This window comes from Geotrypetes seraphini, chromosome 1 (genome assembly GCF_902459505.1).
Source record: "Geotrypetes seraphini chromosome 1, aGeoSer1.1, whole genome shotgun sequence".
Classification (NCBI taxonomy): Eukaryota; Metazoa; Chordata; class Amphibia; order Gymnophiona; family Dermophiidae; genus Geotrypetes; species Geotrypetes seraphini.
Genome location: NC_047084.1, coordinates 357745176 through 357771280, shown reverse-complemented (window position 1 = coordinate 357771280; position 26105 = coordinate 357745176). Strand labels below are relative to the sequence as shown.

General features: G+C 42.1%; 1 protein-coding gene across 2 annotated transcripts in view; it reads right to left on the bottom strand.

The window, feature by feature from the left end:
• Positions 1-26105, bottom strand: part of LOC117345659 (phosphatidate cytidylyltransferase 1) — a 369244-nt gene that overhangs the window by 11394 nt on the left and 331745 nt on the right. For both annotated transcript variants that reach the window (XM_033914615.1, XM_033914625.1), the window contains one exon: positions 16501-16604. In XM_033914615.1, coding sequence (XP_033770506.1) covers positions 16501-16604 — 104 coding nt within the window. The remainder of the gene's footprint in view (positions 1-16500; positions 16605-26105) is intronic.

Below are 26105 nucleotides of genomic sequence, written 5' to 3'. Positions count from 1 at the left end.
CGGCAAACAATGTTATTTTACCTCGAAGCCCTTCTGTCAGGTCTCTTATATAGATGTTGAACAAGATCGGGCCCAGGACGGAGCCCTGTGGCACTCCACTTATCACCTCCGACATCTCGGAGGGAGTGCCATTCACCATCACCCTCTGAAGCCTACCTTCAAGCCAGTTCCCAACCCATTTGGTTAAAGTGTCGCCCAAACCTAAAGAACTCATCTTGTTCAGCAACCTGCGGTGTGGCACGCTATCAAATGCTTTGCTGAAATCCAGGTAGACGATGTCCAGGGACTCACCAACATCCAGCTTCCTCGTCACCCAGTCAAAGAAGCCGATCAGGTTGGATTGGCACGATCTCCCCTTAGTAAATCCATGTTGATTGGAAGTTATGGCAGAATTGTGGCATTTGGTCTCTTCAAGATTTAATAAAGAACTCCCAATGGATGTCCTTTGAAGACCTTCACACTCGTTACCACTTGCCCTCTCATCAACAATACCGTTGGATACAGCTGAGACACTGCTTGACCGCTCTTTATCCGGATGTGAGGAAATTTGGAACTACTCCGACATTGATTTCTCAATCATTGTTAATTAATAAAAATAAAAAAGGAGTCGCCTCGAGATGGTATATCCTATTGAGAAAGTCTTCGATTTATTCCCTGTCAAAGGTGATGAATGCATGGTATGGAGACTTGGGACTAGTATTAGAGGATGAAACTTGGCAGGCTGTCTGGAAAAATTTGTTTAAATCCTCTCGATCTGCCAGCATTCTTCAATCTATGTTCTTTCTGTTGCATAGAACTCACTGGACCCCAATTAATGTAGCAAAAATCTCAACCGGTCTTTCTCCCATGTGTTGGTCTTGTAATTTGCAGGAGGGCACCTTAACGCATATGATCTATGATTGTGCACACTTAGTAGGTTATTGGAATAAAGTATGGGAAACTATTTCTAAAATCTTAAACATTTCAGAACCTCTAAGTTTGCGTATTATTGTACTAGGTCATCATGGCCTCCCGCATGCACTGCCTGATCACAATGCGCGACTGCTCAACATATTGATATTTCTAGCCCTTAAAAATATATTACATTGCTGGAAAGACATGTCTAAGGTGAATTACAACACATGGTGGAATACGCCTTACAGTAAAATATGAAAGTGTTATTGCAGAAAAACATAAGGCCATGAGTTCCTACACTAAAATATGGAGTCCGGTTAACTCCTATTGCAACACAGGCTGACGACATTCAGTTCATGTGCTGAAACATGGATATCATCATCTAAACCTGGCTCTTACTTTATGGCTCACTCCCAGTGTTCCTATAGGTGTATGGCTCCGGTGTCTCTCTGTGCTCTGTGTTTTTGGATATTACATGTACTTTTGGCTGCATGTCGTGCTGCTACTTTCCTCCTTATAGATAGGCATAGGTCTGCCTGCTGTATTACATTATATAGATAATATTTTGTGAATCTTTGCATTCGTACGGCATGCATGTTTCTTGCCTTGTTAACATTTATTGTACTTCATCTATTAAACTCAATAAAAATTTTTGAACTAAAAAAAAAAAAAGAAGAGCTTTATCATCCTGTTCTCGGGATTTGAGTTGAAGTTCAATGTTTTGCTGTTCCACATTAATTTGTTTCAATTTGTATGCATGGCATGAGATAAGTTCGCTTCTGAGAGAAACTTTAAATGCTTCCCAGATAGTCAAGGGATCCATCGAATCTGTGTTATTGAAATGAAAGAATTCAGTGATAAATTTGTCAAGCCGTTGTTTAACAGATTCATCTGTTAATAGATGGTTAGGAAGATGCCAAAGGGGAGATCTAGGAGAAGTCAAGGCTGACCACTTCAATTCAATAGATATGGAGGCATGATCTGAAATAACAATCGAATTGATAATTGAATGTTCTAAGTTGGTTATTAATGAGGAAGAAATAAGAAAATAGGCAATTCTCGAGTAACTATTATGTGGAGAAAAAAAAGTAAGAATATTCCCTAGTATCTGGATGTTGTAATCTCCAAGGCTCTGTAAGATCATAGTGTTTAAGTAAGGAGTGTAAGGTGTGGGTTGCCTTAGAGGGGAAGAGAAAACAGGATGAATGCCTATCAAGCCATATATCTAGGGGTAGATTAAAATCACCTGCCATAACAAGGGGTAGAGGTTCAAATTCAGAAATAGCTTGAAAAAGTTGTAGAAAAAAATTGGGGGAACCTACATTAGGGGCATATATGTTAACAAGAAGCACCTCTTGGGAGTAAATATTTGCTTTAGCAATCAGCCACCTATCTTCTGTATCACATTTTGTATCTAAAAGCTGGAAAGGTAATTTCTTATGTGATAAAATTGCAACTCCATGTTTCCTACCAAAGGCTGGTGCTTCTGCAACGTGAATAAGCCAGTCATTAGTACCTATAAAATGTGAGAGATTAGAGATGTGGGTTTCTTGTAAAAAGACAATAGATGGCTTGAGTTTTTTAAGATGAGTGAAGATTTTTTTCCTTTTTATAGGATGTCGCAAGCCATTCCAGGATATGAAAGTAAGCATGGAAAAATTAACCCTATTAGAGGCCATTATGTGATAAATCCATACAAGGACAGAATAGGAACTGCGTGAGAGTAGAGGAAGAAAAGAACAGAACAGAGAAGAAGGACCTCTGAGGGAAAAAATACAAAGAAGGCATGAAGAGCTAAAAGAAGCTCAGCCATATGGAAGAAATTGAGACCATGGGGGAAAAGCAAGTAAACAAGAGACACCTGAAGGACAGGAAAGAAAATCCTCCAATTTGTATCATATAATTTGGGGAAGCCATAAATACAGAAGAAATAAATGCATAAGTTTTGTACATAATCAACGCAAGGAAGTTAAAATGATAAAGATCATAACTCCTAAGTATAAAAAGTGCATTAGGATAAAAGAAAAAAGCACAACACAATTGATATTTATCACGAAGAAATAAATATAAAAAAGGAAAAGGTTCATATGCAATGTATTAAACATGGAAATTCATTAAGGTATAAAGTCCATATATATATATAACAGCTTTAGTTGGTAGTAAGGATACATAAGCAAATATATTTCATTTGATATGGATTGATTCTACAGCACAAAGAGAACTAAGACTCATAACACCAAATTTATATTTAAATTTAAATCATAAGTCTGATTATGGAATTTGGATACAGATAGAGATAAGCGGAACAATTAATTCTGAGAACATGTAATCAATTCATTAGTGGTGTTTGAAATAAAAAAAACAAAAAAAACAACTAGATAAAGAGCTGAGGAAAGTGCAATTGATTGTAACAGTCTAGGCAATAATAGGTAATATTATATTATAATATAATAGTCGCAGGGACACAAAAAAGTAGTACACAGGGTATAGTAAGTTGATAAATAGAAGTCATCAGGCAGTCATTCAACAAGGGACACTAGGACATAAAACTAATAAATGAAAGGAAATAAAACCCATTGCAAGTAGTTGAGTTAGGTGTAGAAAAAAAGGCTGTGGAATATAAATAGATGTGAAGTTAAATGTAAAAAAAAAAATACTTTTCTAAAAACCAGCCAGCCGAGTGTGCATATGTAGATTAAAGTTGTAAAGGCATAAATAACATGGCTATTAAGAAGAGAGAGATGTATTTAATAGAACAATTAATTATAAGAGTATCAATCTAGTTGCATATATATTAAGAAGGGGAAAGAAAGAAGATAATTCATTTTAGAACATTAGGATATTATTAACGACAATGAAAATGTTGTACAGGAGAGAAAGTTGATTATGTGACAGAAAGTACATAATAAAAAAGAAAGATTGAAATGATAATAAAATAGATTTAATTGGGGAATATGGTGGTTAGACAGGAAACTAAAGACAAAGAAGTATGAGGAGCGAATCTATAAAAAAAAAATCAGAGGAGAGAGTTCATGAGCTCTGAGCGCAGTACATATAAAGGAAGGAAAAGACGAGCGGGGTGTTAATAAAGGTAGAGAAGATAATTTAAAGCAAAGGAAACAAGCGGTATATATTGTCACAACCCTAGCCCTAAAGCTCGGCTTGTGCCAGGTAAGGCTTTGGATAAACCTAGCCCAGCCATTAAAAGAGCTAATCAGTGTGACAGGCTAGAGTCCAGGAATAGGGAAAACTTTGCATTCCCCTTTAAATCCCAGATTACAGATCCCTGGGGAGAAGAGGACTATGAGGGTAACAGCCTGGAACAGCTACTGAATCCTCCTACTCTCTCAGCTAACTCCCAGCTGCAGGAGCTAATTAGAAGTCCTAGGAAAGCTAGGCAGAAGCTGCAGGCTGTCCCTCCCCCTCAGAGAACAGGGCGTGGTCGCCTCAATGCACTAGAGGCTGCTCTGAGGAGGAAGCAGTCAATCTGCCCTGGGTCAGCCCAGGAAGGAGGTTGGCAGGATAGCTCTCCTGAACCTCAACTTTGCCAGGACATTGAGATGGTGGATCCAGCCCCTGACCCTGAAGCTAACCAGCTAGCAGAACCAGAGCTCATGGACTGCCTTGAAACTGCCAACATTACAGAAGCTTGCCCTATGGAGGAAAGTTAAGTTTAATTGATGGTTGTGTTCTGTTTGTATGCTCATGCTAGCAATCGTTTAGGCTTCTTGCTGGGGAATGCTGTGCACCTGTAAGAAGTAAGGGAGCAGTGCTGAGCTCCTTACTAGGTGCCTGGAAGTGAAAACCTTTTTGTTAGGTTTCAGTGTGCTGGACTGTTTGAGTTTATGTTTTTGTTTTGAAAGCCAGCAAAGTTTCAATTTTTGATTGTGTGCCTGAGGAAGTAGTTTGGGGGAAGAATCCACATAATATCCTAGGTTGGGATTGTGGGGCCATTTGTGGCATTCTGTTACTTACAGAGTAAAGTTAGTGGATTCTGCTACTCCCCTCCCCCACCAACTACTGTTAAGTTGGTTGGGGCCAAGCCGGCTTCAATCTAGGCTTGGGCACAGCACTGGCTTTATTTATAAAGGAAGTGTGACAATTTGTTACTGCCTGTTTGCCAAAGGCAGAACGATTGGGACTACACCTTGCTACTTACCTGTATCACCTGCAAGGAAGGTGTGAGTTGTTGGTTGTTTGCTTTTCAACTCGATTTGATTTTTGTTCCATTTTTCTTATGTTTTGGGAAAGAATGAACTGAACCTTGTTCAAGCTGCATTGCCACAATAAAGTGGGACTTTATTTTATTTTGAAAGTGACTGTTTGGAATCCTTTTTGCTTCCTCATTGGATTGTGTGCCCAGCAGGACTTCCAGCTTTTCTGGAAGCACGTAGGACGCAGGCTGTTCTGAGCGTTGACCGGAGCCGAGCGTATCCACGGGCCCGGCGGCGCCACAATATATATATATATATATATATATATATATATATAAACCAACAACCGAAAGGCATAGTGGTAATCCAAAAAATTAGGAAAATTAGTACCACCCTCGCATTTGGGCAATTTTAATCTGCTTAATGCAATTCTGGGAGTCTTATTATTCCACAGAAATTTAGTTAGCAATTGATCTACTCTTTTGTAGAATGATGGGGGAAATAAAACTGGCAACATATTTAGGGGATATAGGATTTTTGGAGCTATCATCATCTTAATCGTTTCCATACGACCCCACCAAGACAGATTTAAGGGACTCCACCTAGCAGTGAGCGTAGTAATCATATGTATTATATCTTCCATTGCAAATTTAATAGTGTCCTCTATCGTAGGTCCAAAATGTATTCCTAAATATTTAAGTTTTACTTGAGACCACTTAAAATTATGATCTATAATAGTATTTTGTAATACATGTTTATTTAGTGGGAGCAATTCTGTCTTAGAAGTGTTGAGTTTGTAACCTGAGTTTTGAGAATAAGAACTTATTAATCGCAACAAACTTGACAGCGAGTTAGGATCAGTATAGATTAACACATCATCTGCGTACGCAGAAAGTTTTATTTCAGTAGATCCACATCTAACACCCATTATTTCAGGAGATTGACGAATACTAATGAGTAAAGGCTCTAGCGCTAAGTTAAATAGTAACAGGGATAATGGACATCCTTGTCGGGTACCACGTGTGGGGTAAAACGATTCCGAATTTAATCCATTTATTCTAACAGAGGTAGAGGGTTTAGTGTATAACATCCGTACCATTGATATAAATTTATTAGAAAACCCAAACCAAGACATTGTTTGAAATAAAAAATCCCATTCAACCCGGTCAAATGCTTTTTCAGCATCTAACGCCAAAGCCAGGAAGGGATGAGATGAATGCTGGGCAATTTGAATGATTGAGGTGAACAGTCTGGTATTATCACTGGCAAGTCTACCTTGCATGAAACCATTCTGTTCTTTACCTATCAATACAGGTAATACTTTTTGAATTCTATTAGCTAAAATTTTTGCATATATTTTTGCGTCTACATTAATCAGGGATAGTGGTCTATAATTCTGTATTTTCAACGGATCCTTCCCTGGCTTAGGTAACACTATTATGGACGCTTCAGTAAAAGTTCCCCTAATATCCTCCGTGTCATAGTAATAATTAAACAGCTGGCATAACTGAGGTGCTAATATATCTTGAAATGTAGAATAAAATTCAACTGTGTACCCATCTGGTCCCGGGGATTTTTTCTTAGCCATCAAGGACAGAGATGCTATAATATCGTGCCCAGTAATCTGAGCTTCTAAGTGATTGTTCACGAAGGCCTGGCATAGCTTACACAATATGTTGTCTCAGTTAAATTTAATAGATTCTTGGAGATTTTTACATCAGATGGAGATGCAGTACTCTTTCTATTCTCCACCCCATAATTCCTACTCTCGAATAGATTATTTTTTCATAAGCAAATGTTTAACTCCATGTTTACTAAGTGCAGTGATAAATGAGATATCGATTTCAGATCATGCTGCTATAGAAATACACTTGGATAATCTATTACCTAGACCAGGGGTGTCAAAGTCCCTCCTCGAGGGCCGTAATCCAGTCGGGTTTTCAGGATTTCCCCAATGAATATGCATTGAAAGCAGTGCATGCACATAGATCTCATGCATATTCATTGGGGAAATCCTGAAAACCCGACTGGATTCCGGCCCTCGAGGACCGACTTTGACACCTGTGACCTAGACAGTCTTCATCTACATGGAGATTTAATAATACATTACTAGAAGATCCGCAGTTTACTACTCACATAAGGAATGCTTTACTTGAATACTTTGAGATGAACGATACTGTACAAGTTGATAGAGTAACATTGTGGGATGCATGTAAAGCATACATTAGAGTTTAGAAACATAGAAACATAGAAAATGACGGCAGAAAAGGGCCATAGCCCATCAAGTCTGCCCACTCCAACAACCCTCCCCTAATCTACACTCTATCACTCGTCCCCAATCTGCCCTCCTCTATGCTACCCTCGTAGGGATCCGACGTGGGCGTCCCATTTATTCTTAAAATCTTGTATGCTGCTGGCCATGATCACCTGCTCCGGGAGCTCGTTCCAATGGTCCACCACTCTTTCAGTGAAGAAGTACTTCCTGGTATCCCCATGAAATTTCCCCCCCCTGATTTTCAACGGATGTCCCCTTGTGGACGAGGGCCCTTTTAGAAGGAAAATGTTGTCTTCCACCTCTATTCGACCAGTGATGTACTTAAACGTCTCTATCATATCTCCCCTCTCCCTACGTTCCTCGAGAGAGTATAGCCGCAACTTGTGCAGCCTGTCTTCATACGAGACATCCTTGAGCCCCAGGATCATCCTGGTGGCCATTCGCTGAACCGACTCAACTCTCAGCACATCCTTACGGTAGTGCGGTCTCCAGAATTGCACACAGTATTCCAGATGAGGTCTCACCATGCTTCTGTACAGCGGCATAATGACCTCTGGCTTCCGGCTAACAAAGCCTCTACGGATACATCCCAGCATCTGTCTAGCCTTAGATGAAGCCTTCTCTACTTGATTGGCTGATTTCATGTCTCCACTAATGATTACCCCCAAATCCCGCTCTGCTGTAGTCCTGGACAAGGTTTCACCATTCAGTGTGTATGTCTTACACGGATTATTGTTACCAAGGTGCATGACCTTGCATTTTTTCGCATTAAAGCCCAGCTGCCAGGTTGTGGACCAATGTTCCAGTAAAAGCAGGTCCTGCCTCATGCTGTCGGACAAATCATTTTTACTTGCGGTGTCACTCACAGTGTTACATAATTTAGCATCGTCGGCGAATAATGCTATTTTACCTTGAAGCCCCTGAGTCATGTCTCCTATAAATATGTTGAAAAGGATCGGGCCCAAGACTGATCCCTGCGGCACTCCACTGGTCACCCTCGACGTTTCAGAGAGGGTACCGTTAACTAACACCCTCTGAAGTCTCCCGCTTAGCCAGTCGCTGACCCATGCAGTCAGTGTATCACCCAATCCCATTGATTTCATCTTGCTCAGTAATCTACGGTGGGGGACGCTGTCAAAAGCTTTGCTGAAGTCTAAGTACACGACGTCTAGGGACTCTCCCAGGTCCAGCTTCCTAGTTACCCAGTCAAAGAAGCTGATAAGATTGGATTGGCATGACTTACCCTTGGTGAAACCGTGTTGGTGGGGGTTGCGTAGGTTCTCCTTATCAAGGATCGTGTCTAGTTTGTGTTTGACTAGTGTTTCCATGAGCTTACTCACAATCGAAGTGAGACTCACCGGTCTGTAATTTGCAGCTTCTGCCTTGCAACCCTTTTTGTGCAGAGGAACGACGTTAGCTGTTTTCCAGTCCAATGGGACTTTTCCCGTACTGAGAGAGAGATTGAAGAGTACGGCTAACGGTTCCGCCAGAATGTCACATAGCTCTCTGAGCACCCTTGGGTGCAGATTGTCCGGTCCCATGGCTTTGTTCACCTTGAGTTTCGATAGTTCGTCGTAGACGTCACTGGGTGTAAACTCGTGGTTCTGAAATGGGTCTCTCGAGTTATGCTTCACCTTTAACTTTGGACCTGACCCTGGCGCCTCGCAGGTGAAGACTGAGCAGAAGTACTTATTTAGTAGTTCGGCTTTATCTGTGTTCGATTCTGCATATTTTCCGTCAGGTTTTCTGAGGCGTACTATTCCATCTGTGTTTCTTTTTCTATCACTAATATACCTGAAGAAAGATTTGTCCCCCTTTTTAATGTTATTCGCTAAGTTTTCTTCTACTCGGAGCTTGGCTTCTTTGACTGCCAGTTTGACTGCTGACGACTTAGTCATATATTTTATTTTAGCCTCTTTACCCTTCGTGCATTTGTAGTGAATGAATGCTCGTTTCTTGTCTTTAACGAGGTCAGATATCTCTGAGGTGAACCATTGAGGTCTGTTTTTAATTCGCCGTTTACTCACGGATTTTATGTACCGGTCTGTTGCTGCGTGTAGGGTTGATTTCAAGGTTGACCACATAGCCTCCACATCGTTGGTCACTGCTTTGTGACGCAGTGCTTGATGGACAAAATCCCCCATGCCTTTAAAGTCAGTACCTCGAAAGCTGAGAACTTTTGTTGTCGTGTTAGATCTATTGAACCCTTTCTTGAGGTCAAACCATATCATGTTGTGGTCGCTGGAGGCTAGCTTGTCGCCCACTGATACCTCCGAGACACTTTCTCCGCTGGTGAGTACCAGATCCAGTATCGCCTGGGCCCTGGTAGGCTCCAATACCAATTGTTTGAGTTGTGCTCCCCTTATGGAGGACAATAGCCTTTTACTTCCGCTAGTAGATGCTGAAAGTGTGTTCCAGTCTGCATCGGGCATATTGAAGTCCCCTAGTAGTACCGTATCCCCCCGTAAAGTGATATTCTCAATGTCCTTGATTAGTTCTGTGTCTTTGTCTTCCAACTGTCTTGGAGGTCTGTATATTACACCAAGGTATAGGGATTTTTCGTTGCCTCTGGCTAGGTTAACCCAGAGGGATTCCCCGGTGTACCTGACATCTGTGATTCTCGTAAGTTTGATGCCTTCTCTGGTGTATAGTGCTACCCCTCCCCCTACCTTTCCCTCTCTGTCTTGACGAAGCAAGTTGTAACCTGGTATAGCCATATCCCACCCATGAGAGTCCGTGAACCAAGTCTCAGAAATTGCATATCAAGCAAGAATAAAAAAAAGCACCCAAAAATCCCTTATTGATCAAACATCTGAGATTAGAAAACTTGAGATCTCGCACCAATTGAATCCAACAAATATGCAGTTGTTACAACAACTAAGAGAAAGAAGATTAAAATATAATTTAACATTAAGTACTCAGGCTGGGAATACATTATTCATGCAATCTGCGTCTTATCATAGTTCAAACAATAGAAGTGGACATTTATTAGCTCAATATTTAAAGATGCGTGAGGAGAAATCCTATATTTATGCTATTTTAGATGAAAAAGGCACCAAACATACGGACCCCAAACTAATCATTCAACACTTTAAATTATTTTATGAAACTTTATACGCTACAGAAATGTCTCACTCTGACCCGAAAATATTTTTAAAACCGTCTCTTCAAAGACCACAATTAAACTCGGTTCATTCACCTGGGCTTTAACTGAATACATTTAACGTATTAGTTGTGTCGTGTGCTGGTCGGTGGTTGCTTTATAGTTCGCTTTCATTAAACGTTTTCTGGCAGACACAACAAAGTGTTAAGAATTTGGTGATTTTGGCGGGCTTTTCCAATTTTGTTCTAACCTGCCTATGCCTTGCCTTCAAATGGTTTAAAAAAACTCAGACTTTTGCTTGCCTCTGCAATTTTATTTTGCTTAGCCTTTGCGTTGATTCTACACTGCAATTTTATTTCGCCTTGCCTTTGCGTTGATTCTACTCTGTGTGCAGAATTTATTAAATCGCGTGTGGTGGTATTTGAACTTGTTTAGTGGTATTTGATTTTATCTGGTTCGTTGGACAGGTATTTGAGGGTTTTTTGATGATTATTTGGTGGTATTTGATTATTGGTTCCAGTATGATGAATTCTTATTTTTACTTTTAGAACTGCATGTGTGGTTTTGGCATCTCCAGTCCTTGTATTGCACATCATCCAGAGGCCTTCAGTTCCTGTTGATCTTTAATACTTTGGGACAGTGACAGTTTTGGATCAGATTCAGCCAGTGTTTATACTAACTTAGCAGATCTGGCCTTCTTACATCCAGCCACTCCAGTATAACGAAGATGAGTGTTCCAAAGAAGAGCAAAACATAAGAACATAAGAATTGCCGCTGTTGGGTCAGGCCAGTGGTCCATCATGCCCAGCAGTCCACTCACGCGACGGCCCTCTGGTCAAAGACCAGCACCCTAACCGAGATTAGCCCTAACAGCGCACGTTCTTGTTCAGCAGAAACTTGTCTAACTTTGTCTTGAATCCCTGGAGGGTGTTTTCCCCTATATCAGCCTCCAGAAGAGCATTCCAGCTTTCTACCATTCTCTGGGTGAAGAAGAACTTCCTTACTTTTGTACGGAATCGATCCCCTTTCAACTTTAGAGAGTGCCCTCTCGTTCTCCCTACCTTGGAGAGGGTGAACAACCTGTCCTTATCTACTAAGTCTATCCCCTTCAGTACCTTGAATGTTTCGATTATGTCCCCTCTCAATCTCCTCTGTTCGAGGGAGAAGAGGCTCAGTTTCTCTAATCTTTCGCTGTACGGCAGCTCCTCCAACCCCTTAACCATCTTAGTCGCTCTTCTCTGGACCCTTTCGAGTAGTACCGTGTCCTTCTTCATGTACGGTGACCAGTGCTGGACGCAGTACTCCAGGTGAAGGCGCACCAAGGCCCGGTACAGCGGCATGAATACCTTTCTCTGATTTGTTCGTGATCCCCTTCTTTATCATTCCTAGCATTCTGTTTGCCCTTTTTGCTGCCTCCGCACATTGTGTGGACGGCTTCATCGACTTGTCGATCAGAACTCCCAAGTCCCTTTCCTGGGAGGTCTCTCCAAGTACTGCCCCGGACATCCTGTATTCGTGCATGAGATTTTTGTTACCGACATGCATCACTTTACACTTATCCACGTTGAACCTCATCTGCCATGTCGATGCCCATTCCTCGAGCCTGATTATGTCACGTTACAGATCTTCGCAATCCCCCTGCATCTTCACTATTCTGAATAATTTTGTGTGGTCTGCAAATTTAATCACCTCACTTGTCATATTTATGTCCAGATCATTTATAAAGATGTTAAAGAGCACAGGTCCAAGCACTGAGCCCTGAAGCACCCCACGGGTAACCCTCTTCCAGTCCGAGTATTGTCCATTTACCCCCCACTCTCTGTTTCCTATGCTCCAGCCAGTTTTTAATCCACGTGAGTATTTCACCCTCGATTCCATGGCTCGCAATTTTCAGAAGTAGTCGTTTGAGAAGGCGGAACCTTGTCGAACGCCTTCTCAAAATCCAGATATACAATGTCGACCAGATTGCACTTGTCTATTTGTCTGTTTACTCTCTCAAAGAAGTGCAGCAAGTTTGTCAAACACGATCTGCCTTTGCTAAAACCGTGCTAACTGGTCCTCATCAGCCCGTGTCCGTCAAGGTGATCAATAATGCTGTCCTTTATCAGTGACTCTACCATCTTTCCCGGTACCGAGGTCAGACTCACAGGTCTTTAGTTTCCCGGAACTCTCCTCAAAGCTTTCTTGAAGATCGGCGTAACATTCACCACCTTCCAGTCTTCCGGAATCTTTCCTGATTTGATCGACAGATTGGCTATTAGTTGAAGGAGTTCAGCTATGGTCCCTTTCAGTTCCTTGATGACCTTTGGATGGATGCCTTTGGATGGATGCCATCCGGTCTCGGGGATTTATCGCTCTTAAGCCTGGGAAATGGACTAATTATTCATCATGGTGAAAGACAAATGTTGTTGTCTAATTTGTAACGCCCCAGTATCCTTGCCCAAAAAGGGTAATCTGGAACGTCATTATAAGGCTCTGCATAGCAAAAAATTTGATGCTGATTTTCCACCCAAAAGTGAAATTCATAAACTGAAGCTCAAAGAACTTAAATCAAAATTAGCTACTCAGCAACAGTTGATGGTGAAGCCAAGGCCACATTCGGTCAATGCAACAATAGCATCCTTCAAGGTCAGCAACCTGATCGCAAAGAAATGCTGACCTTTCACTGAAGGGGAATATGTAAAAGATTGTTTTCTTGAAGCAGCTGACAATCTTTTTGAAGGATTTAAAAATAAGAAAGAGATCATAGCTGCTATTCAAGATGTACAATTGTCAAGAAACACTGTTGTGCAGCGAATAGAAAAGATGTGTGGAGACACAACTGAACAATTGTTGGAGGATGTTTCAAATTGTGTTGCTTTCTCACTCCAACTGGATGAATCCATAGACATAAGAGACATAGCCCAGTTACTCGTCTTTTATCTGGATGGTTTTTGAAGACTTCAGTGTTAAAGAAGAACTACTTGGAAAGATTTCTTTAAAAGGGAGAACTACCAGTTAGGAAATATTCAGTTCTTTCCATTCTTTTGTGACAAAATGAAATCTTCCATTGCACAGACTTGTTTCCATCACTACTGATGGAGCAAAAGCAATGACAGGTGAGGTTAAGGGTTTCATAGCCCTCTGTAGACAGCATGATGACTTCCTAGATTTCCTTACTTACCACTGCATCATTCACCAGCAAGTTTTGGCAAGCAAGAGACTCAATACAAAGACTGTCATGGACATCACTTTCAAAATTATAAATTCAGTTCGTGGAAGATCACTTTAAAGATGGCTTTTCAATCTTACTTTTGATGAAAGGGCAACAGAAATCATTTTGCACACAGATGTAAGGTGGCTAAATAGACACAAATTTCTACAAAGATTTCATGATTTGCTGAATGAATTAAGAAGTTTTTTGAAGGAGAGGGGAGATGACCAAGCAGAGTTGGAAGATGAGGAGTGGTTATGTGATCTGGCATTTCTCGCTGACTTTACAGGCGAACTAAATGATATGAACCTTGAACTACAAGGTAAAAACAAATGCATTGGCAAGACGATGAGTACAGTTTCATCCTACAAGAGCAAATTTGAGCCACTGATGACTGACCTTGCAAACAACACTTTTGATCATTTTCCTAATACGCAGGACCATCTGGGATAATATCCAAACTTTGTTTTTCAGAATGAGAAGTATGTGACAGAAATCTGTTCTGTTATCCATGAATTCAAAAGTAGATTCTGTGACTTCCCAAAAATTGTAGAGTACTTGTCATACCCATTGAACGTAGATGTGGACATTAAAGAAACTGCAGCTGCTATCAGTAAAAATTACTCATTGAACAAGCCATCTCCTGAAAATGAAATATTAACCCTTAAAAATTACATTTTTCTCAAGACCCATGCTGAGCAAGAATTGTTTTGGAAGCTAGTGCCTAGAAACAAATTTCCCAACTGGAGAAGATGCAGTGAAGCTGTACACTCCTGTTTCAGTTCAACTTATTTGTGTGAATCTGCATTTTCCCATCAGAAAATGACAAAGAGTACACATCATTCTAACATGACAGATGAACATCTCCAGGATTCCCTGAGACTGGCCCTCATACAATATTCACCCAACTTCAATAAGCTGGTGAATGAAATGCAGGCTCAGACGGCTCACTAATGAACAAGAGCGAAATATTAAAGATTGTGCAAGATCAGCCTGGATCAATACTCGACCTAAATTTAACATAAATTACTCAATAAAAGTTAAAGAAGACAGTTAAAGTAAGTTATTACTCAATAAAACTTTAAGAAAAAATGTACTTTCCATTTCCCCTCGCAGTTGTTATTGGATCTCCAACCTATTGACAACAACCCCAGACTACAAGATGTTCAGAAAGGAAATAAAAACTATACTCTTCAAGAAATCCCTTAATAAAGCTTAATACCATGATAAAGCTTAACCCCCCTCTTACCATCCCCTCCCTAACCCCAGATCCTACTTTTCCCTCTCTTGGAAACCTTCGCTGATCTAACGTTGTAACCCTTCTTCCATAACTTTTTTTGTAATCCGCTTTGAACCGAAAGGTAATGGTGGAAAAGAAATCTGTAATGTAATGCATCTTCGTCTCTCTTTTGTTTTTGCTTAATTTGCTTAAAAGCTGATTACATACAAGTAAATGACAGAAGATTCATTAAAAATGGGGGGGGGGAAATCCTCCAACTTTATTGGGTTAAAATTTAATTGGACATGCCTGGTATATTGCAAGGACATGTGCCATTTTCTTCCTTTTCAGGTTCTGTTAGGATTTTGCTTTTCACTAATTTTTGCTTCAGATTAGGTAGTTATGAGAAGGCCAGCACTGATAGAGCTGGACGTTCATCCTTCTGGATAAATCTTTTATGGTTCTTTTTAGTTTTTCCAGCTATGGATTGTATATTACTACTAGGGGAAGACTCTTTTCTTTTGGAAGCTTATTACTTTCTGTTGGTCCTGTGTTAGACAACACTAGAGAAAAAGTTTGCTGTTTTCCCAGACAGTTTCCTAGTTGGATAATAGTTTGATTGCCTATTTATTATTCTAGAGAGGTTTCTTTTCTGTTCAATTTTCTACTCTTTTTCAGAAGGTTCAACCATGTCATGCCATAGCTGTTAAAACTTTCTGTTTCAAGGATTAATTGCTACTACTCTGCAACTTGGCAGAAATCTCAATTTCTAACTGTCAGAAGTTACAGTTTTGTAAAGAAGGCATCCTGTACTTTGTATTCATCTTGGGACAGGATGAAAGAAAGCTGAAAACAGCTAGTTTTCAATCTACAACCGAGCTACCAAGACCCATCACAAAGAATCAACTAAGAGGATTTCTGGGGATGATCAAACTTAGATATTGAGGGAAACTATCCACTATTGAACCACATTGCCTTTCCTCTTCTTTATTTCCTATTCCTCCAGACTTTGAATCACAGAAACTCGATGATCAGGTTAATAATCTCAATTCTATCTTAACTTCTAGCTTAGATCAAATAGCTCCACTATAACAGATAAATCTGTCCTCTTTGAAGACTAAGGCTCCTTGGTTCCACAATGGCTTCAAGCTACTTAAAAGACAATTGCATAAATCAGAGCAACTGTGGAAGAAAACAAATAAGAATACAGACAATGGAATGGAGGTTAGAGAAGAACAATTGAAAAAATTTCCTTGGATTTATTTTAAGCCTTCTTTATATGATTTGCAAAATAAGAGGTCTTTGTTTTCCTTACATAAAAGTGATATTCCTAAGCTTTTGTTTATAAATATTCATGTGGGTTTTCTTATTTGCCCTCCCCCCCCAGCTACTGTCCTATGATCTCTGGGAACCTCTGTAGCATCAAGAAGCCTCAAAACTAGATTTAAAAAACCCAAAACAATATAACAGATACAAAGCAGAAAAAAATACACTTTCTCAACTCGTTTTCAGAAGGAAAAATTGAGGGACTGAAGCAGAATTGAAGAAAAACGTACATGATGCCTTCTGCAATCCTCACAGGTAAACAGAAAGAACCAAATAATGAGGACCCCTGTCCTTCCCGCACTGGAACATGTATGTTTAAATAAATAAATAAAGTACCTTATGAAGCTGGCAATGTACACATGAACAAATGTGGCCATCAAATACTGACAATCAAACCGATCCATTATTCCTCCATGGCCAGGGATAGTGTCTGCAAAGTCCTGTTGAAATCACATTTTGTCATATTACTCAAAAAATACTTTCTTTATGGAATAACCCTTTCATTATTCTTCTTTTCTTAAGCAACTGCTCCCCAATAAATAAAGAGAGAATGAAGCTGCTGTCCTCTATTAAATCATTCGCTTTGCAATCCCCATCCATTTGAAGTAGTAATGCTAAATTGTTCCCAGATACCAAAGTGGAATTCCTTCCCTCACTATGACACCCTATTTCTAAGAAAGCAAAGTTATTCACCTGTAGCAGGTAGCTGGCTTTAGGTGTAGAAACAGAATTGCCCTGAGACCCCATTCTATAGGTGGCCTCTAATTCTGCTTAAAGCTGAAGTTGATGCAACTGGCTGAAGAGCATTGAGACCTCTTTCAGGTTTCTGTTTTGGGCCCCCCGAGGTTAAGCTGCTCAGGAAAGATTTTTGGTACTACTATGGGAGATAGATTAGGGAACCTTCTGGACCTTATGTCCGATACTCTTGTCCTAGTCCAACACTCATCAAACTTTCTGTGGCTGCAGCCACGGAAAGCATGTAATCCTTGTCAGTGTGCACCGTTGCTTTGAACAGCCTACCTAGGTCACAATCGCAAATGCAGGTTTTGTGACCTTGTTTGGAGTCACGGTCCACAGTCTGGGAAGCTTTGTCCTAGCCTACTCCACAGATAGTTGTCTAACCACACAGGCTATTGCTCTAGAATTTATATTTAAGTTTCCTGTTTTCAATACAGTACTACAGTTTGCTATAGGCCAAAGTTTCCCAACACGCTGTATGCATACCTAAGGGAGTACATGGAATATGGATTATAGCAAAAAGAAAGGAATTGTTCCCTCTTGCTCCCACCACCCTTTTCATGGTCTTTAGAACTTTAGGTGTAGCACAAGTGGGCCCAGGTCCACCCAGGATCAGTGCATGGAGAACCATTATGGAGGCAACAGGCTGGGCTCCTGCAGTCCTGCATCTCTCTTCAAAGAGTCCCTACCAACAACAGCAATTGCTACTGAGTTGGAAGCTTCCCCTCTGCCGCAACTTTCTGTTTCTCTGTCTGGGTGGGATACGGCAGAGGGGAGGCTTCTGGGCCATCAGGAAGCAGGATGTGAGAATCGCTGCCACTGCTGGGGTCTCACTGAACTGAGAGGAAGAAGTATAAGTGCAGTGGCATGAGGGAAAGTAGGAGAGATGCATGGGGGGTGGGGGGAAGAGAGGGAGAATGGCTGTTCATGGGGTGGAGGTGAGAAAAGGAGAAATCTTGTATATGGGGTGAAGGATGCTGCAGGGGGTGAGGGATGATTGAACATTGGGGAGGTGGAGAGGAAAAGGTACTGGACATGATGGTGGAGGAATAAATGTTGCATTAGGAATGGGGAAGAGAGATGGTGGACTCAGGGCACAAGGGAGGGAGATAGGGAGAGATGTTGGACTTGAGGGTAGATGAAAGGAAAAATTGCTAGACATGGGGTAGAGAGAAGGAAAGATGAAATCTTGTATAAGTGGTGGAGGAGATAGAGATGATGCGTGGAGGGGGCAAGGGGTGAGAGGGAAAGGGAGAAAATTTTGAACATAGGGGTGGAGGGGAGGAAGAGATGGAGCATGGGGAAAGAGGGATAAATATTGGACATGAGAATGGAAAGGAGGGAGAGATGGTGCATATGGGGGGGAGGGGAGATGTTGGACCCATAGCACATGGGAGGAAGAGATGTTGACCATGAGGGAGGAGATATACATAGGAAGCAAAGAAGGGAGAAAGAGGGAGATGCTAGATCCATGAGCAAAAAGGAGTGATGGAGAGATGCCAGACAATGGGAGTGAGGGGAGAAAGGATGAATACTGAACCATGGGGAGAAGGCAGGAGGGAAGAGAGAAGGGACAGGGAAATGAGAGCTGACGGGGAAGGAACAAAGAGGGAGCAGATGCTGGGCTAGAAGGGTGGAGGTAGGAAGACCTGGGAATGGTGTAACTATGTGGAAAAGAAGGGTTTGGCAAGGAAATGAATAAAAAAATATAAATACTGAAAAAATAGGGAGAGGATTCATAGACGGCATCAAATTCAAAAACAGACTGGAGATATACCTCTGAGAAGTAAAACCCAAGATCAGAGACCTTACAGAATGGGTGAGACTATGGTATGAGACACTGGACTGAAGTCTAGAGCAGTGTTTCTCAATATGCAGTACGCATACCCTTAGGGGTACGTGAGCCGTTGTTGGGGGTATGTGCCACCATGGATATTGCCTGCCTGTCCGCCTCTGCCGGGAATCCCTCCTTCCTGCCCACCAGCCTCTGTCAAAGCCAACACAACCCTAGCCCCCACTCCTCTCAGCCGGATCCGACCTCTCCCCAGTTCCCGATTCCCCCACCTACCAGCTCCCCGCCACTGTATTTGAAAAACTTTGGGTAACCAGCAGCGAAACAAAACCAGTCTCCCGCCATCTACTTGCCTGCTCCAGAAGTGTTCTTTCTGCAGCCTACGCAGAACGCTCCAGAAAGAATACTTCCGGGGCATTGGCAGAGGCAGGTTTCGTTCCCGATTCGCCCACCTACCAGCCCCGCCGCTGTATTTTAAAATCTTCAGGCTGCCGGAGGCGCAATGAAGCCAGCCTCCTGCCATATGCTTGCCCCTGAAATGTTCTTTCTGCAGCGTTCTGCCTATGCAGAATTCTGCAGAAAAAATACTTCCAAGGCAGGTAGGCAGATGGCGGGAGGCTGGCTTCATTGCATCTCCGGCTGCCCAAAGATTTTAAAATACAGTTGGTAGGTGGAGGAATCGGGAACTGGGAAGAGGTCAGATCCAGCTGAGAGGAGTGGGGGCTGGAGTTGGGAATAAGGGAAGGACAGATGCTGCATAGGGGTAGTGGGGGTGAGTGGGAGGACAGATGCTGTACGGGCTGGGAGTTAGGAAGGGAGGGAAAGAGATGCTGCCGGTGGGTGTGGGAACAGGAAAAGAGAATTATTGTATATAGGTGTGGAGTGAGAGGGAAAGACATAGTGCACATGGGGAAAGGAAAAAAGAGGAAAATTGGGCAGAGAGAGAGAGGATATGCATGAGGCAGAGAAAGATGAAAGGGAGAAATATTGGATATGGTGGTGGAAAGGGACATTTTGAAGGGGAAGAAAAATGGAGGAATATTGGACATAGTGATGGAGGGAGAGATGTGGTATTGTGCTGGAGAGGGGTGATTGAAGGAGAAATGGGTATGGGCTGGTGGGCAGTGGTAAAAAATGCTGCACTTACTCCTGGGGATGAGAGGAGAAATGTTAGATATGACAGTAGAGGAGGTGGGAGAGATGCCTGGATCTCTTATGACAGATGGACAGTGAGAGAGGGTAACATGTTGCCAATAGAGGTGGAGGAGAGAGGAAGAAAAGTTGGATTCATGGAGGGACAAAGAGAGAAGTTGGTTGGGGAAGGGAATGAGGTCCGGAGGAGAGGAAGCATGCAGGAGGCAGAAAGAAAGAAATATTGGATGCACAGTCAGAAGGAAGTGTAACCAGAGACTCATGAAATCAACTGACAACAAAGGTAGAAAAAATGATTTTATTTTCAATTTAGTGATCGAAATGTGTCCGTTTTGAGAATTTATATCTGCTGTCTATATTTTGCACTATATTTGTCTATTTTTCTGTAGTTGTTACTGAGGTGACATTGCATATTTTAAAATCATCTGCCTTGACCTCTTTGAAAAAAAACCCAAAAAACAAACATAAATGATAATTAAGATTTTCTTGTGTACCATGTGCTTTGTGCTTTGTGGTTACCATTATATATTAATAAGATTATAGTATGTGTATATGAAAAATGGATGGAAGAAATTGCATTACAATTAGTACTATTATTATAGGGGGTGGGGTCTGATGCAGAGCCTGGGAGGGTCTGGGGTGGAGCTTGAGTGGGGGTATTCGTTCGATATTTGTTAAGACTTAGGGGGTACTTGGCTTGAAGAAGTTGAGAAACACTGGTCTAGAGGAGGTAGCCCCATTAAAATTACAAACAAAAGAAAAGATGGATTCACCTCCTCAGATGAAATCATGAAGCTTAAAAGAGAGAAGAAAACTTGAAAGGAAATGGAGGAAATCAGACGAAGATGAAGAAGCCAGAAAAACCAGGCTTAAGAGTCAACAGAATTTACATTAAGATAAGAAAAGAAAGAATTTCTCTCAAAAAAGATCCTAGAAGCTGGAAACTCCACAAAAATCCTATACCAGGTAGTATATGGTTTGTTGGAGGGGGGGGGGGGGGCCTGAAAGAAATCATCAACAAATGTTACTTGACTAGTAAAGAATTCAGCAACTTCCTCACAGAGAAAATGAAGCTACAGAAAAACATCGGCCTAAATAACAACATATTAATAGACAAAGAAACAGGGGAAATGGGAGAGAATTCAGCAACTTCCTCACAGAGAAAATGAAGCTACAGAAAAACATCGGCCTAAATAACAACATATTAATAGACAAAGAAACAGGGGAAATGGGAGACACAGTGGAAGAGTTTGAACCAGTCAAAGATCCAGGTGAAGAAACTTCTGAGAAGAGTGAAACCGGGCCTACCATCCCTAGACACATGCCTGATACAACCGATGAGAGAGCTCGAAGATTTCTATCTCACAGACCTTATCAATGAATCATAACAGTCTGGACATGTTCCACTGAAATGGAAACTTTCAGTTATCAAGCCTATCCTGAAGAGTATAGAAAAAGACCTACAAGATCCCTCCAACCACAGAGCCGTAGCTAACCAACCGTGGATATCTAAATTAATAGACAAACTAGCTTGTCAACAAATATCAAACTTTCTAGAAAACTTGTCAAAGCTAGACCAGGCCCAATCAGGGTTCAGAAGAGACCTGAACATAGAAATTGTGCTAGTAGCAGTACAGGACTCAGTCCTCAATTGCCATGCAAAAGGAGAAGATGTACTGCTGGGGTTCCTTGACCTCTCAGCAGCCTTCGACCTAGTCTGTGTTGCTAAAATCAAGATGCACAGAATTGGGCCTCAAAGGCCATCATGGCATGGATAGAGTCCTTTCTATCCAAAAGACTAATGAGGGTAGAATGGCAGTGGAACACAAGCAAATGGAAAGAATCAGATATAAGGGTACCACAGGGTTCTGCTATGTCAACCATGCTGTTCAACATCAATTCCTCCAACCACTGGGGAAGTTCATCAGAAAACTGGGATGGGAATGCTACATTTACGCAGATGATGTCCAACTGATCATCCCGCTGAAGAAACAGGACACAAAGATTAAACAACGGATTAAGACAGGTCTAGAGAAAATCTTTGGATGGTTGCAAACAATGGACTAGTAGCTAACAAGGATAAAACACTTCCAATTAACAAATGGGGAGGAAATAGCCCGAGATACCAACTAACTGAATTGCAATACCATAAAATCATCCATGGAAGGGGGAGGAACATTACATTACATTACATTAGTGATTTCTATTCCGCCTGTGCCTTGCGGTTCTAAGCGGATTACAAATTAGAAGAGATCTGGACATTTCCAAGAGAATTACATAACAAAGATTTATGTAGATACATGTTACAGTAGAGAGTTACAAGTATAAGATATCTGGATTTTTTTCGAGAGAATTGTATAGCAAAGATTCAAGTACATTGCAGAATACAGTGGAGAATAACAATATTTTTGGGTAACAGAAAACGTTATCTAACATTGAAGGAAGAAGTTTATTGGATACTGATGGAGGGTGCTTATTTAGGCTTCTGAATATATATTGGTAGGTATGGTTTGAGGAGTTAACTAATGTGTTAACATGGGGGGAAAGCGTGTGCGAATTGGGAGGAGATTAGTAAGTAGGGAAGTGTTTTTTGAATAGAATTGTTTTGATTTCTTTTCGAAACACTTTAATGTCTGTTGTTTTGCTCATCAGTTTGGTCAATTTTTGCTGCCTGTGTCGCTAGAAGGTTGTCGTATAGTTTCTTGCATCGGGTGCCATTGTGAGGGGGGAAGGTGAAAGGTTCTGAGTTCTCCTTGTTCTGGGTGTGCGGTAGCGGTATAGGCGGTTGTTTAGGTAACTGGGGGCAGTACCATGGGTTACTTTAAATAGAAGACAGTAGAATTTGAATTGAGTTCTTGCTTTTATCGGAAGCCAGTGAGAGTCTACGTAGGCGGCGGTAATGTGGTCAAATTTGCTAAGTGAGTAGATGAGTCTGATGGCGGTGTTCTGAACAGTCTGTAGTTGTTTTATCATGTTGTTTGGGCATGGTAGGTAGAGGCTGTTGCAGTAATCTAAGATACTGAGTATAAAGGATTGTACAATGATCTTGAAGTGCTCTTTGATGAAGAATTTTCTTATTTTTCTTAGGTTTCGCATGGTGTAGAATGCTTTTTTTATGATTTTGTGGATTTGTGTCTGCATTGTGCAGCATCTGTCTAAGTGTACTCCCAGGATTTTGAGGGTGCTCTGTATTGGATATTTGATTGTGTTTACTTCCAGTTCTGTTAGGGATGGTTTTTTTTCCTTCTCTAGTAGTAGGAATTTGGTTTTATCCGCATTCAGTTTCAGCTTATGGTTCATCATCCATTTTTCTACAGTTTCCAGTGCTGTTTTCAGGAGTCCATTGGAGATGGGGTCTTGGATGTCGAAGGGGAGGAGGATGGTTATGTCATCCGCGTAGCTGAAAGATGTTATGTTTAGAGCATCTAGGGCTGTGCCTAGGGAAGCTATGAAGAGGTTAAATAGTATGGGCGATAGTGGGGATCCTTGTGGTACTCTGCAGGGGTTTGTCCAAGGGTCTGATATAAGTTCTTTTGACTTGACTCTGTATGATCTTGTTTTAAGGAAACCTTGGAACCAGTTGTGAACTTTACCTGATATTCCTATGGCGTCAAGTATCTGGAGTAGTATGGAATGGTCTATTAAGTCGAATGCTGCTGAAAGATCGAGTTGGATGATTAGTAACTTGTTTCCTTTGCTGAGGTGCTGTCGTGCTATATCTAGTAAAGATGCCAGTAGTGTTTCAGTGCTGTGATTAGCTCTGAATCCTGATTGAGTTGGATGCAGAATGTGGTGGTCTTCTAGGTAATTGGTGAGATATTGTGCTACTAGACCCTCTGAGTTTGACGTATAGTGGGATAGAAGCGATTGGTCTATAATTTGTTGGGTTGTCTATTGGGCCTTTGGGGTCTTTTAGTATGGGAGTGATTATGATTTCGCCAAGTTCCTGAGGGAATAGACCTTCCCTGAGCGTGGTTTGCAACCATAGCGTGAGACCAGCTATGAATTTAGTGGACGCTGTAGCTAGTAGATAAGGAGGACAGTTGTTCAAATCACATGAAGATTTGCAGTATTTTTTGAACAGCCGGTCTAGGTCCGACCATTGTGTCGTTGGGAAGTTGGTCCAGATCCTATCTGCTGAGATGGCTTCGTCTATTGTGGGTGTTGTTAGTATCTCTTCTAAGATGTTTCGAGAGTTGTTGAATGTGGATCCGATTGTGATGATTTTATGTTTGAAGTGGTCCGCTAGTTGAGAGGCTGTTGGGGTCTGGTTTCCTTGGGTGGCGAGGTGGGGTTTGGTATCAGTGAGATTTCTTACAAGGTTGAAAAGTTTTTTTGTGTCCGGTTTTTCGGTGCCAATGAGTTTGGAGTAGTAGTCTTTTCGTTTTTCCTTCAGTTTGATGTTGTATTGTTTGATTTGGGATCTCCATTCTGTTTTGTTGTGGTCTTGTTTCTGTTTTTTCCATGTCCGTTCTAGTTATCTGCATTGCCTTTTTAGGTGTAGGAGTTCGGCGTCAAACCATTTATCTGATGCTCTGCATATTTTGTTTTTTGTTTTTAGTGGTGCTAGTGTGTTCAAAGTGGATTCACTTGTGGCGTGCCAGGTGTTTATGAATTTTTTGGGATTGTTTAAATCTATTTCTGGCTGAACCCAAACCTAGACATGACGTTACAGATCAAACGCATTGTGAAAAACGCTTATGGCAAACTCTACTGGGTTAGAAGACTTAAACCCTACCTCACCCATCAAGCAATGTCCAACGTAATCTTTGATTACTGCAATGGCAAACTCTACTGGGTTAGAAGACTTAAACCCTACCTCACCCATCAAGCAATGTCCAATCAATCTTTGATTACTGCAATGCAATCCTGCTGGGCATTCCAATGTACATGATCAGGCAGATTCAAATGGTACAAAATGCAGCAGCAAGATTTCTGCTGGGAAAATCAAGGCAGACAGCTCCTGGACGACTCCGTCAATGTAGGCCTCATCCTCTTGGATGCTTCTCAGGCGTTTCACCTCCTCCCTGAGAGTCCTAAGTTACTGAATGATGTCTCCGTCTAGCTGGTCGACCTCCTCTGTCTGTGTAGAGACTGTGGAGAACAGGGGGGAGGGGGATGATCTCGGTCTGCACGGAGACCTCTGTCCACAGTCCTGGGTCCTCCTCCTTCTGAACGCACACCGTGGTCGCCCCCTGGGTCCCCCCCAGTTACCGGACAGTTGGTCTTGATTGCAGACATGGAGCTTCTTGTTCTCCCTGCCATAACCAAGTTGTAGCTGAGGTCTGCCTGATAGTGAGTAAGTTAGAGAGTTAGAAGAAATATCTGTCTGTGAGTCAGAGTGAGAGATTGAAAGATCAGAGAGAGAGTTTGAAAGATTAGGGTATTTGAGAGGGTGTCTGCCTATGGGTTAGGGTGAAAGTTTAGAATAAAGTTTAAAGAATAGGGTAAAGATTAGGCTCTTCTTAAGGCTCTTCGCAAAGGCGCTCTCGCTAAGGCGCTCTCGCTAAGGCGAGCGCCTTCGCCACGCACCGAACGGCTGCGCGCCGTTGGCTCATCCCCTTTTATGGGGGGAGTTTGGCTGGTGACATCGGGGGTGGGCGGAGTTAGCTCTCGCCTCTTCCCCTGCTAGAACCGCCTTCTCTGCTCCTCTCTCCGCTCCTTCCTGCTAGCACACTCTCTGCTCCGCTCACTGTTCTGCCATGTGCTCAGGACTGTTCTACCATGTGCTCAGGACTAGGCACAGCTCCTACAGTCTCCCTTCGGCTGGCCTTGCACTGTGGACTCTCTGCCATTGGCTCGTCCCCTTTTATGGAGGGAGTTTGGCTGGTGACGTCGGGGTGGGCGGAGTTAGCTCTCGCCTCTTCCCCTGCTAGCACCGCCTTCTCTGCTCCTCTTTCTGCTCCTTCCTGCTAGCACACTCTTTGCTCCGCTCACTGTTGCCTCTGCCTCTGGAAGATGTAAGTGATATTGGAGGGGGTGGGCCGGCAGACGCAGGGAGTTGCGGCAAGGTTCCGCAATGACTGCAGCTGCCGGTCCACCCTTTCCGACGTCATTTACGTCTTCCGGAGGCAGAGGCGGTAAATATAGTCATCGCGGGACCTTCCTGCACTTCAGTGCGCCTGCTGACTCTGCTTCAGAATAAGTACGGCAGCCGTGCTGAGGTGCAGGTGCCATTTAGAGCAGCTTGGAAGGTTCTGGATCCAGCCGGCTGTGTACCCCCCTAGGGCTGGCACCCGGGGCAGTCTGCCACTGTATG